The sequence below is a fragment of the Lutjanus erythropterus genome, chromosome 15 (assembly GCF_056507025.1).
Source record: "Lutjanus erythropterus isolate fLutEry1 chromosome 15, fLutEry1.hap2, whole genome shotgun sequence".
In the NCBI taxonomy this organism is placed as follows: Eukaryota; Metazoa; Chordata; class Actinopteri; order Lutjaniformes; family Lutjanidae; genus Lutjanus; species Lutjanus erythropterus.
In genome coordinates, this window is record NC_139331.1 from 37,009,608 (window position 1) to 37,021,853 (window position 12,246).

Genomic DNA, 12,246 nt, shown 5'->3' on the forward strand with positions numbered 1-12,246 from the left:
ACAATATATAAAAAAAAACATCAGCAGTAGAATTTACATGAAGGGAATATTGATATTGATTAGTTTTGAATATTGCGAACTGAAATTAAAATTTCACCTGCATGAAATATTGTTCATAATGAAGTGATGTTAAAACTGAAAATAAGTGTGAATGCTGGACAGTTAGTGTACATGGTAGTGCAGACCAGTTGTCATTTTTTGGTGAGTATGTGACGGGAAAAAGCTCAGCAGTGAGTGAGTGCTGCCACTGGTGCGGCGCCATGTTATACCAATGATCAATTAACGAAAGTGCTCACTGTTTATAACCCTATTATGTACACAAGTGACATAACGCTACATTACATAACCAGGATCTTTCCCTCAACCGACCCCAGCAGGCCACTGAGCAGCTGCTGTGTTAGAAGTTGTTTGGGAGTGTGAACGTGTCGTTCTTTTCAGTCTTTAATTCAATCTCAGGGTCTGACTGCTCAACTTTCCTCACAGAGGTGACTTTTTCCTGATCTAACTGCTGAGATGATTCTGCATGTGCATGTTTTCTGGTTGGTATTTTGTAAAACTTGTCAGTGTTTGGTGATTGTACTGCAATGCTGACCCAGTGGAAGTGAACCTTTTCAGTCCACTTCTGCCCTAAGCAATCAATCAGTTCTCAGCTGATTGATTGATTGATTGATTGATTGATTGATTGATTGATTGATTGACTCTCTGGGCTGTTGAACCTTTAGCTAACTGCACGACTTGTCTTGTCCCGTCTTTGTTTCCTCCTGATTCCCAGAATGGAATCTTTTACAGATAATTCCCAAACTACTCTTCTTGTGTCCTCTAATCTTGTCCCATAAAAAAAAGTCTCCTGAATCCTAAAGGTCCTTGTAACCTTCTTGAAAACTTTTGTCTTCGTCCTCTTTGTCCTTGACTCTTAATCAACAAGGAAGCGCTTCACGGCCGACTCGACTGTGTTTATCCTTGAAATCTCCCTCCCTGCCTCCTGATTTCTAATAGTTGTAGGTGTTTGGCTGCTATGGGTCCTATCCTGTTTGTCCTGTCTCCTCATGTCCTCGTCTACTAGCCCCTTGTTCTCTGAGTGATGTTATCCTACCGTAACAGCTTCAGTGGAGGTTGTCCCTTTGTTGAAAGTTCATGAATTTATCACCTTCAGTGCTGGGCTGCAGTTCCACCAACTGTAACATGGTGCTGACGGAGGCTCAGGGGGAGTTCACGTCGCCCTGCTACCCCCTGAAATACCCCAACTCACAGGCCTGTCGGTGGACCATGCAGGCCCCAGCAGGCTTCATCATCCAGCTCTCCTTCCTTGACTTTGACCTGGAGGAGGCGCCGGGCTGCATCTATGACCGGGTGGTGGTGAACACAGGAAATACGGACGTTAAGTTCTGCGGTCTGACGGCCAACGGGCTGACGCTGAACTCGACAGGGAACGTGATGGAGCTGTCCTTTACTTCAGACTTCAGCGTGCAGAAGAGGGGGTTCAGTGTTAGCTTCAGACACGGTAGGTCCAGTCCGACACCAGCGTCCTGTTCATCAAATGTAGCTTAACTGATCCAGGATAAGGTGCTGTCATCAGGCTATAAATGATCCTCTTAACTCTCATTGTTAAATGAAGTAATTGATGCCTCCCAGCATGCACCAGAGGAATACAGCCATAGATATATGTCTGAATTTTACATTCATTTGCATTTTAGCTTTACTTAACCTGCAAGTTTTTACATGAAATCATACATTTAGAACATAACATAACATAAAAAAGTGAATCCTTTGCTGCCAGTCAGAGTTTGGACCAAGTCATCATTTTGAAAGTCTCTAGTAGGTTCAAGCTGAGAAAGAGAAATCCTAAGTCAAGGCCCAAGTCCTTGACTTTGAGTTCCTAGTCTTAAACAAGTCAAAATGCACTTTCACCAAATGTAATGCCATTTTTACAACAGAGCCTGGACTTACAGTTCTTTGTGCAACTTTAAATTTCAAACAAAGTTGGAAGTTGTTGCATCTGTGCCCATCAAGTTCAAGTCATGTAACTCAAGTCCACATCTCTGCTGCCAGTTGGTCACCCAACAAGAATGTTATCATCTCAGAAACATTTTGCAGATTTATTGTTGGGTCTAATCAGTCTCTTAAACATTTTGAACATAAGATAAAATAACTTTATTTTATTGTTGAAAAGTAATAGTAATAGGTGTAGAACTAGCACGCTACTTTTAAGAACATTAAAGGACATACAGCATTTTGAGTTTTTGACATGCAGGAAAGATGAAGTCAAGTGACCTTTGCTGTCATAGTCAGTTGACCTTCATCATCATGGTAACAATAATAAATGTGGTTTTGTCCCCATTATATTGGAGAGAAGGCAGACATCTGCAAAACTCTGCGTCAAATGCTGGCACAGCACTACAGGCCAGAGGAAAAATATGTATTTTTTATTTTGGGGTGAACTGTCCCTTTATGGTGCATCAAGTTATTTGCACCATGTGACTTTCTCCTTGCGAGTTTCTTCAGTAAAGTCATGTGACGAACATAATGGAATGTACTTATTGTAACCCCAAACATGATCTTACCCTAAACCTACGCAAGTAGTGTTTTTGACCCGAAATTAACCAAACTGCAAATGTTGCACAACGTTAACCACATAAACACTCTGGCAGCGTTTCATACAGCAACTAAAGGGTACCTTGTGCTTTGGCGTGAGACACCGAGGGGCAGTGACAAAACATCAGTATGTGATGAAAACGGGTTTGATCAATGCAGTTAAAATCTCAGAAAAGCAAGTAAGTGGACTTATGAGTTGAAATGATTTTGTCACAAAACATGTTCTTTGTTCAAGCTCCTGAGAATGAAACTGTTAACTTCGTGGACTGATGTTTGTGTTCTTAGCTTGTTGTGTATCATCTGCTCCCAAGTTGCCAGAAATAATCATTTAATCCCACTTTAATTTAAGTTTAAAACCACAGAGTTGTTGGTGGTTTCTACATCGACTGGATCAACATCACACAGTCTGAGGTATCAACCAACCAAAGGAAGACTTCTGACAGCAATATTTGCTGTGGTGTTTTGATGCATTTCTTGTTTGTGCCTTCATGCACGTTTGCATGGATATTTTGTGTGTGTGTGCGTGTGTGTGTGTGTGTGTGACTGGTGTTTTTCCACTGGCTGTTGGTTTGTTGCTTTCAGCCAGAAGCTCAAGCCAGAGTCGTTCTGCTGGGAAAAGAAAAATAAAACCTCTGATTCATCAATACTTGGATGAAGTGTGTTCAGAGGTGTAGAATGATACTTGTCATGTGGTTTTTGTTTGTATATTTTGCAGAAAGTGCCTCATTCCTTACAGTCAAACTTTAATCAACAAGGTTTATTCAGAACATGAACTGCAGGAACAAATGTATGGTTTCTCTACTGTCATTATCAGCTGTGTCACCTAAAATCACATCAAGATTTAATTGATTTGTATTTTTTCTTTACTTCTCGTGCTTTCTTTCCTTTCTTCCATCCTACAATGCTCTCCTTTCTTTGCTTTTTCCATTTTCTCCTCTCTAGTTGCTGTGGCACTGAGGAACCAGAAAGTAACCATAACCAGTGGCAACAGCCAGGTCACCGAGGTCTCCAACTCTGTTTCCATCCCGACGCTCAGTCAGCTGACGCTGTGCTTCGAGGTGGAACGCAGCAGCCAGAAACAGGTACACAACACTAAGGGGTCTAGGTTGTGTTAAATCTTATGCTTCCCTATAGCTCAGTCGGTAGAGCGTCTGCTCCATATACTGAGGATGTCCTCTGCAGTGGTTTCTAGATTGACTCCTTACATACCTTGTAAAATATCAAATGGTGGTGAATAAACTTTCAATAAATTACAGGTCAGATTTTTATGGCTGCACCTGCACATGAGGTTTGCATTGCTGTTTTTCATTCCTGTTATGCACAGTTTTTGAAAATACATTATATCCACTTATGGTATTTTGCCTTAAACTCACTGAGAGTTCTCTTTGTTACTGAACAGAAAGAGTGGATCTTCACATACTACGACACGAGCAACAACGTGGCGTTGAGTTTGGGCTCCGATCAGGATGGCATGAAGATGATCATTGATAGAGTGACCTGCTCCATCAACTCCATCATCTCCTCCTCTGACTTCACCAACTCTATGAAGCCTTTCTGTGTCCTCTGGAGGTCGTCAAGTGGCCGGGTGGCGGTCTACTTTAACGGAAACTACTGGGCCAAGGCCTGCTCCAGCACCATCGGACACTCTGTGCCGGGCGGTGGAGTATTCCGGTTAGGAGGTAAGTTTTATGTACACAGTTATTTTTCTTTGCTTGTGTGATGTTTTATAGCTTTTCATAAACCCTCTAAGTCGAGGGATGGGAGGGCATCAGCGCTGAAACCTACATCACTTCTTTTGGGTAACAGCTGAGAGGAAGCTTCCAAAAGAACACAGATGAAGTCGCTCGTCAAATCAATGATCTCTGACACGTCTGGTCAGTCGTCCAGGTCAAAGAATATTTAGTTTTGAAGAACTTTTTCTGGCAACTAAGAGGCTTCACCACCCAGCGAGCACTGATTGGTTAGTTGCAGGTCTAAAGCCGTCATGAGACAGAGATTAAAACCAGGATAACTGTGGGTGAAAGATGAAACTTAGAAACTTATATTTCAATCTGAATTAAAGCAGTGAACCAACAGACATTTTCATGCCCAGAGCTACACCACTAACATGGCTGAAAAAGAGAATAATTCCAGTAATGCCATGAAAAAGTTCTCGTTATTGGCCTTGTTTACACCTGGTATTAACATGCATCTTGGGGTGATCTGATCACAAGTGGACAGCTCTGAGTACAGGTGTGAATGCACAGAAGGTCATTTGAGGATTCACAGGGATCCAATCACTCATTCTTCTGTCGTTGTGTCCTGGGCCACGCTGACGGATTCATGTCCACATGAAAAAGCTTTCTGATTTACACGTGGTTCACTGTGTTTGGGCTCTCTGACCTGCTCGAATAAGCAGCAGATGGTTGTCTGTTTAAACTGATTTCATCACTGAACTAACCACAATTGTCCCAGACTGACTTAAAAAATTGAGGGATTTTAAGAGTTTTTGATGGGGAGAAACTTGCTGTTCCCTGTCTAAAGTGCATCTACCTGTCAACATTTAGCAACCAGACCCCAGACTCCTCTAAAAAAATCACCCAATTTTGTGAGCTGCTGAGTTAAGAGAAACTTTATGAACTTCATAAAATGCTGTTTAGGACAAATTATTGATTATTTATATGTTCTACAAGATGTTATTTTTTTTTTTTGTTGTTGTGTTTGTCTGAAACAGATGTGAGGTAGCTATGTGCTCATTTAGAGCAGAAAAGTGAGATCCAATCAAATGCTGCCACACGTAAAACTTAATGCCAGGTGGAAACATTTTGATGGCTTTGCAACATTGCTGAAATGTTCTCAGAAAACCTGAGATATGACCTGGTTGAAACTGTTGCCGGTTTGACTGCGTTTGTGTTCAGGGCAGCACAGCTTCAACGGGAACATCTATAACCTGCGGCTGTGGGATTACATCATGACGATGCAGCAGCTCAGCGCGCTAAGCTGTGACACGGCGGGGAATGTCATCGACTGGGACAACAGCCACTGGACCATCCCGAGCACTCTGGCCCAGACCGACGCCACGCTCAGCTGCAGTGAGTACACGACATAATAACCTCAGAACAGTGGATGCATAAGAGCTTAAATTCGAAAAGCTGCACCAGGGTGTTTACTCTCAATTTCATGTCCTGCCTGGTTCAACAAGGAGTTTGAATGCTCTAAACTGTTCAGTTGCATTGAGACAGCAGACACTTGAGTATATTTGTTGCTTGTCACAGGAAATCTCCAAAATCCTTTTTTGTGTCCAGATTACTCATTGCGCATAAAAACAGCATTTTTATAGTCAACTTTAAACCTTTTTTGAGAATATTTAGCAGTAAATAATGTCAGTAAAAACATTAGACAGACAAATTGTGGTGCTGCTGAGATTTTACCTGAGATATCATGCAAAATAACACACACACACACACACACACACACACACACAGAGTACTGTACCATGCAGGAGCTTTAAATGTTTCAGCCTGTTTGCTATCAGGGTGGAAAATTACAACCAGACTTCAGCCAAATTCTGGTCCATTTTGACTGCGGCTGGTAAGTTAATCGACTCCAGCAACCAGTTTGGCTGCTGACCAATCATCTCTCTGGTTCCTGCTCCGTTCTAAAAACCCAGTTGGCTGATAAACACACTGCGAGCGCTCAAATACCTGCACACATCCACATGTATTCTACTACTGTATGACCTGAAAGAGACATCAGATCACATTCAATTACTTTGCTTATTTATTGCAAGTGTTTATTAGTGCATTTATTAGGACATGAACATCTGAAATTCATTAACACACACACACACACACACACACACAAAGGTACAAATGGCCACAGATTCTCTCGACACACTTAAAAAACCTGAAACCAAGTTTACATAATCAACCGTTTTCTCACCGTATTTAAGTTTTTAACCATGAAAGAGAGTGTAAGAGTACACGGTGTGTGTGTGTGTGTGTGTGTGTGTTGTGTTGTGTGTGTGTGTGTGTCCACAGAGTAGTGCTGTGCCTCTTCTGTAAAACGCTGTAAATGAGTGTGTAGCCACAGGAGGTTAGCCACAGTGGTTTCAGTGAAATTCCTGCCAACACTGCACCCACTGGAGAGTGTGTGTGTGTGTGTGTGTGTGTGTGTGTGTGTGTGTGTGTGTGTGTGTGTGTGTGTGTGTGTGTGTGCATGCTTTTATGCATTGGAGACCTGCAGTGGTTTTCAAGAAATGCATGATTCTGCACGAAGTTTCCTGACTCTTTTGTACGCGCGTGCACACACACACACACACACACACACACACACACACACACACACACACACACACACACACAGATACAGGATGTTTGACTTTATCTGATATAGTAAAACAAGACATTAACAACATGACATCAGTATTAAAGGGACAGTTCAGTTCAGTTGATCTGAGGTCACACTCTTAAAACTAAACAACTGAGAAAATGTAAACTTTTGAGGCCTTTTTCTGCAATAGATCTTTGAGTCTTCTGAGTTTGTAGAGAAATTTAGATTTTTCCTTCCAGTTCATTCCTCTTTCACATGAGTTCTTCATACTGGATCTACTGGATGTACAGGAATACACAGGGTGATTGTAGAGAAGTGAAACCTCTCAGTCTGTATGATGTGTTTCAGAGGGATCTGTCTAATTCCTGGACCATTAAACAACCTTTATCTTGTGGCTGACTGACCCTCCACGTTCATCTCATTATTACATGAATGACTGATTGATTATGTTCTGCTCATCATTAATTAACTGTGTTGTTGACGGCTTGACCTTGTTGTATTTTTTGTCATCACATCTAATTAACCACCCTCTCATTTTGCAGCCATCATTAACTGATCGCTTCATTGACCTCTTATCAATGTGATGTCTTTAGAGATTTTTTTTCCTGAAGCTGCCTGATGCTTTGTTGTGACTGATGTCCACTAATCTGTGCTTCTCTTCACAGTCTGCTTCCCTCATTGCATTCATTTAACTACTGCTGCGCCAACTAGTGGTGAGTGCTGCTAACAACCTGCTAATGTGTGTGTCTTTGTGTGTGTTTATGTCCTGGAGGTGTGTTTATGTTTGCTTGTGCTAACAGAGACATGATGCATGGATGAGAATGTGCAATCATCTCTTTAAAAATGTCCATTTTTTTCTGTGCAATTGTGTGTGTGTTAAACATCTGAGATGTTAGAATGAGTTACTGACAAATGTTTAACATCGTTTTGTATCTATTTTAGTTTTTGATCTCATGTACACTAGTATTAAACTTAGCAGTTGCAAGTCACAGACAAGTCTCAAGTCTTAACCTTCAATTCTCAAGAAAGTTCCAAGTTACTGCGGTGAGACTCAAGCAAGTCAATTCAAGTCAATGCTCAGGTCAAACAAGTCATGAGTCAAGTTATATGAAACTCTAATGATCAACACCAGGTTTCACATTTTCACACATGGAAGTTTTATTTTCAACACTAGAGAGGCACTTGGAGACCACAAACCTTCACCAAAGACCAAGTGCTCTATTGTGCAATGTTAATGAAAGTGATTAATAATTTTTGTACCTGCCTTGTGATTCAGATCTGCTCCAGAATTGAATGGGTTCTTCTTTGGCCCATGCTTTACCCTTCCGCCAAATTTCATGAAAATCAGGCCAGTAGTTTTTGTGTAATCCTGCAAACCAACAAACAAACAGCACCTTAAAAAACATTTGAAGTGTGAAAACGTGTTTGTCCTACAAGTCACCATGACTCGAGCCCCCGTCCTCTACGACATACAGACTTTCAGGTGGCCTAAAACGCTCTCTCTCCATGTTGGATGTCCTCCGTTCAGGAACAATGACAGCTGGTCATCTAGTTGTGGCTCTCATCATTTTCTCGGGTTCAGATGGTCTGATGCATGTGAAGCGTTCAGCAGGTTCCACTCGTTGCTGCTCATCGTCTGCAGTGTCAGTCAGACTCTGTCCATGTGGACGACAGAGTGCGAGTCAAACGTTGTCATGGACAGGCTGAAGTCTGGGACGGGGGAGAAAGATAACAACTTGAACATGTCGACAAGTGTGACTAGAACTCATTTCTGTGCAGTTCTGACCTGTTAGACTGCTGTTTCCATCCTGACAGGTGTGTGTTTTCCACTCGGGAGCTTTGTTCCAGCTTCAGCTGTACAATCTGGGGTCTTTTGAAGAAACATTCACACAATTTTTCAATCTAAACTCTACAGCCAGATATTAGACATTCAGCAGAAACTCTGCTTTCCAGGCCTGTGTGGCTGCATCGATTACAGAATTGGTAATAAATAAAGATGAGATGAACTTAATTGATCCGTGGAGGGAGGCTGGCTAATTGCAGCGACACAGGATTAGTTTGGGAAACAAAAGGTGAAATATTGACTCCATGTTCACAGACATCTGCTGTTCAGAGATTAAAAATGATCCGATGTCACCAACAGTTCACAGGTTTCTGTGGTACAGGAGGTTCAGCTGAGGGTCACAGAAGACAGGAACAGATACAGTCAAACACGGAAATGTCCTGAGCGTGGACACGGAGACGAACGACAGAGGAGGCAAAAGTCCTCACGTTCTTTACTGTAGTAGAAGTACAGATGCTTGTGTAAAAAAAGACTCTGGTAAAAGTGGAAGTACTGAATCAAGTACAGATACCTGAAAAATCCACTTCAGCACAGCAATGAAGTACTTAGTTACTTCTCACGTCTGACCAGGGCAGCAGAGAAACAAACACTTGGTCTGAGTGAAACGTTGAGTTTCTGTCTCTACATGGAGGTCTTCAGAGTTCCAGGAAGGATTAGAGCAGATAGGTAAACGCCCGTCTGAAGCCAGTGGTGTTTCGACAGGACATTTTACAGCCTCAGAGCCACAAACTCTGACATTTTCCATTCTTCAATAATGGAGGTTTTATAGCTGCTGCTCGCTCGCTCGCTGTTGTTTTTCTCTTTTTCTCGTGGCTTTGAGGTTTATTTAAATACAGTCACGTTCCTATATGCTGCTCAGGGACACATTTCTGTAAAGCTCTTAATGATCACATTTGCTCTTCGCTGAGCTGTGAGCAGCACAAACATCGCAGTGTGCATATTTAAAAAAAAAAAGAAAGAAAAAAGAAAAAGAAAACCTGTACGGTGGTGCACTGTGGGTGATAATGACTGAACTGAAAAACTGAAAAAAGAAAATGAGGAAAAACTGCAGAAAAACACAAAATAAAAGTAGCTGGAAGATTTCAGCCATCTGACTATGAGCTCCCGTGACAAAATCCTACTGTGACAAGGCACAGACTGCACTTTCAAACTTTAAACATATATATGTATAATTCAGTCTTAATCACAAGTTCATGAATGAATTTAAGCTCAAATTAAAACTGAACTCTGTGTTCATTTATTTTGAATTGATGTATGTTCAGTCTGCAGTGCTCTGACACCAGAGCTTCCAGTCCGTCTCACACTGCGTCTTCTCTCCTCTCAGAGACGTGTGTTTGATTCTGTTTACCTTGAAAATGTTGTTTTCTTTTTACGAGGCGACCAAAGTGCTCTGCAGCATTTGAAGCCATTTTTATGTTGCTCTTTGGTCGGTAATGAGGCTGCTGCTGATGGAGGCAGAGAGGGAGCTGTCGCCAGGCGCCTGCCAGGCTCTGTGTGTGTGTGTGTGTGTGTGTGTGTGTGAGCTTATATATGTATGTATGCGTGCCCATGCTTCATTAGGTAAATTGTGTGTTTTACCTTTACATGTTCCAAGTGTGTGTCTGTGTCTTTCATGTCTTATTGATGCCAGAGGGGAAACATGGACACACACACACACACACACACACACACACACACACACACACACACACACACACTGTGGTGCCTGTCAGTCTCTGTCCATAATCCTCCCTGAAAGGAGAATACGGTTTTGTTCATCTCAGTTCTTGTTTTGGTAGTTTTCATTCACATTTCCATCAGTCTAGTACTCGGCATCGTCTTTCTGAAATAAGCAGGGACGTCTCTGAAAAAGACGTCAGGGATGGCAGCATATGTTACTCCAAATAGCTGCATGTACCTTCCAGCATGAACATACTTATTTTGTCTTATGTTGTCTCCTTTTAGGGCAAAAATGGTTCCCATGGTTCTAAATGGCAGAAGACGCACTGAAAGCATCTTGGTGCGTGTTAAAACTGCCTTGATGCTCCCAAGCTTCTTTCAATTTTGGAACATCAAATGAGGACCAGAGCTTTTTTAATAAGTAAATTAAAAAGACATGGATGTGAGGAGCAAGTGCTGATGGAGCTACAGCTCCACCTGAAACAGGTGAAAGAAAAAAAGCTGACAGACTGCAGAGAGAGAGGGAGAGAGTGTTTGAATATGGACTGCAGTGACTTGAGACATAAGATGTTTTATCAACAGTTGAAATCCTGATCTTTCCCTAAACTCACCAAACAGAAGCTAAAAAAGTCAACGTGTTTAGCTTTACGCTGTAATTAGAATATTTTCACCATTTAACCTCAGTGTCAAACTTTTCTGTCAGGAAATGCTCACTTAACACTGTTATAGAAGCCAAACATCACTCTGTCCAGATCAACCAAAGTCCATTGACAAAATCGGCCATTTTATCTCACAGAACACAGGAGTTGTTGGTTTACTGCTGCCTCCATCTGTTAGTGTGTTTGTGTTATTGTGTGACTTCAGTGTTTTAAAAGGTTAGTTCAGATTCATCAAAGTCACACATAACACAAACAAACTAACAGATGGAGGCATCAGTAGACCAACAACTCCTGTGTTCTGTGAGGTAAAATTACAGATTTTGTCAGTAGAATTTGGTTGATTTGGAGAGAGTGATATCTGGCTTATAAAACAGTGGTTTCCTGTCAGAAAATTCTGAGAGACAAGCAGAGTAAAGTGGTGAAAATGTTCTAAACACACTGTACACTTAATCTGACATCCATAGACCCTTAGCTTCCTACACCAGGACTCCTGGTACGTCTCCAAACTTCTTTTAAACATTAGTCCTGTAGTCAGAAACACTGAGGGTACCTTTCATTCATCTATGACCTTGCCAGGACACAAAGACGGAATCTTAATCCTGGTCCGTCTTTGCCAACTTAGAACAAAATATTTTTCCAATAAAATCCTTCCAGTCGCTGAACGTCAGGAGCAGCCAGTGGAAAATCTTCATAAACTGTATATTGGTTAAAATGCCACAGTGTTATTGCAAGTGTCAACCATTAGTTTAAATGAAAATGCTGCAGAATATGACTTTAACTGTGAACCACGTTCACAAAACAGCTTCTGCGCCAGCTGATAATGAACATGTTGTTCTAGTAATGACAGTGAATTACAGTCTGCAGCAGTCTGGTGTTGAGTCATTAGATTAATTATAGTTCATCAGCTGCTGTCACCACACTGACACCCTGATGAAGACACGCCACCTGCAAAATACTTGTTTCTATTTACTCTGAAATCGAAATATGTTGTTCATTATTTTATTTTCTAGTCGTTTACATTCTGACTCAACATTAATGCTCTTAGTGAAACTCAAATCAGCTTCAAACAGGCTTCATGTGTGGATGATGAGCTGTTTCTGCAAAAATAACAGTCAGTAAAAACATGGAAATGTGTTCTTCTCATCAACACATTTTGACAGTAATAACATGTTAGTTACCTTT

General features: G+C 41.4%; 1 protein-coding gene across 1 annotated transcript in view; it reads left to right on the forward strand.

The window, feature by feature from the left end:
- The window catches only part of adgrg6 (adhesion G protein-coupled receptor G6), a 105,545-nt gene that overhangs the window by 34,642 nt on the left and 58,657 nt on the right, over positions 1-12,246 (forward strand). The window contains exons 3-7 of the mRNA XM_084736809.1: positions 1,154-1,501; positions 3,535-3,674; positions 3,992-4,271; positions 5,490-5,663; positions 7,569-7,616. Of these exons, the coding sequence (XP_084592935.1) occupies positions 1,154-1,501; positions 3,535-3,674; positions 3,992-4,271; positions 5,490-5,663; positions 7,569-7,616 (990 nt within the window). The remainder of the gene's footprint in view (positions 1-1,153; positions 1,502-3,534; positions 3,675-3,991; positions 4,272-5,489; positions 5,664-7,568; positions 7,617-12,246) is intronic.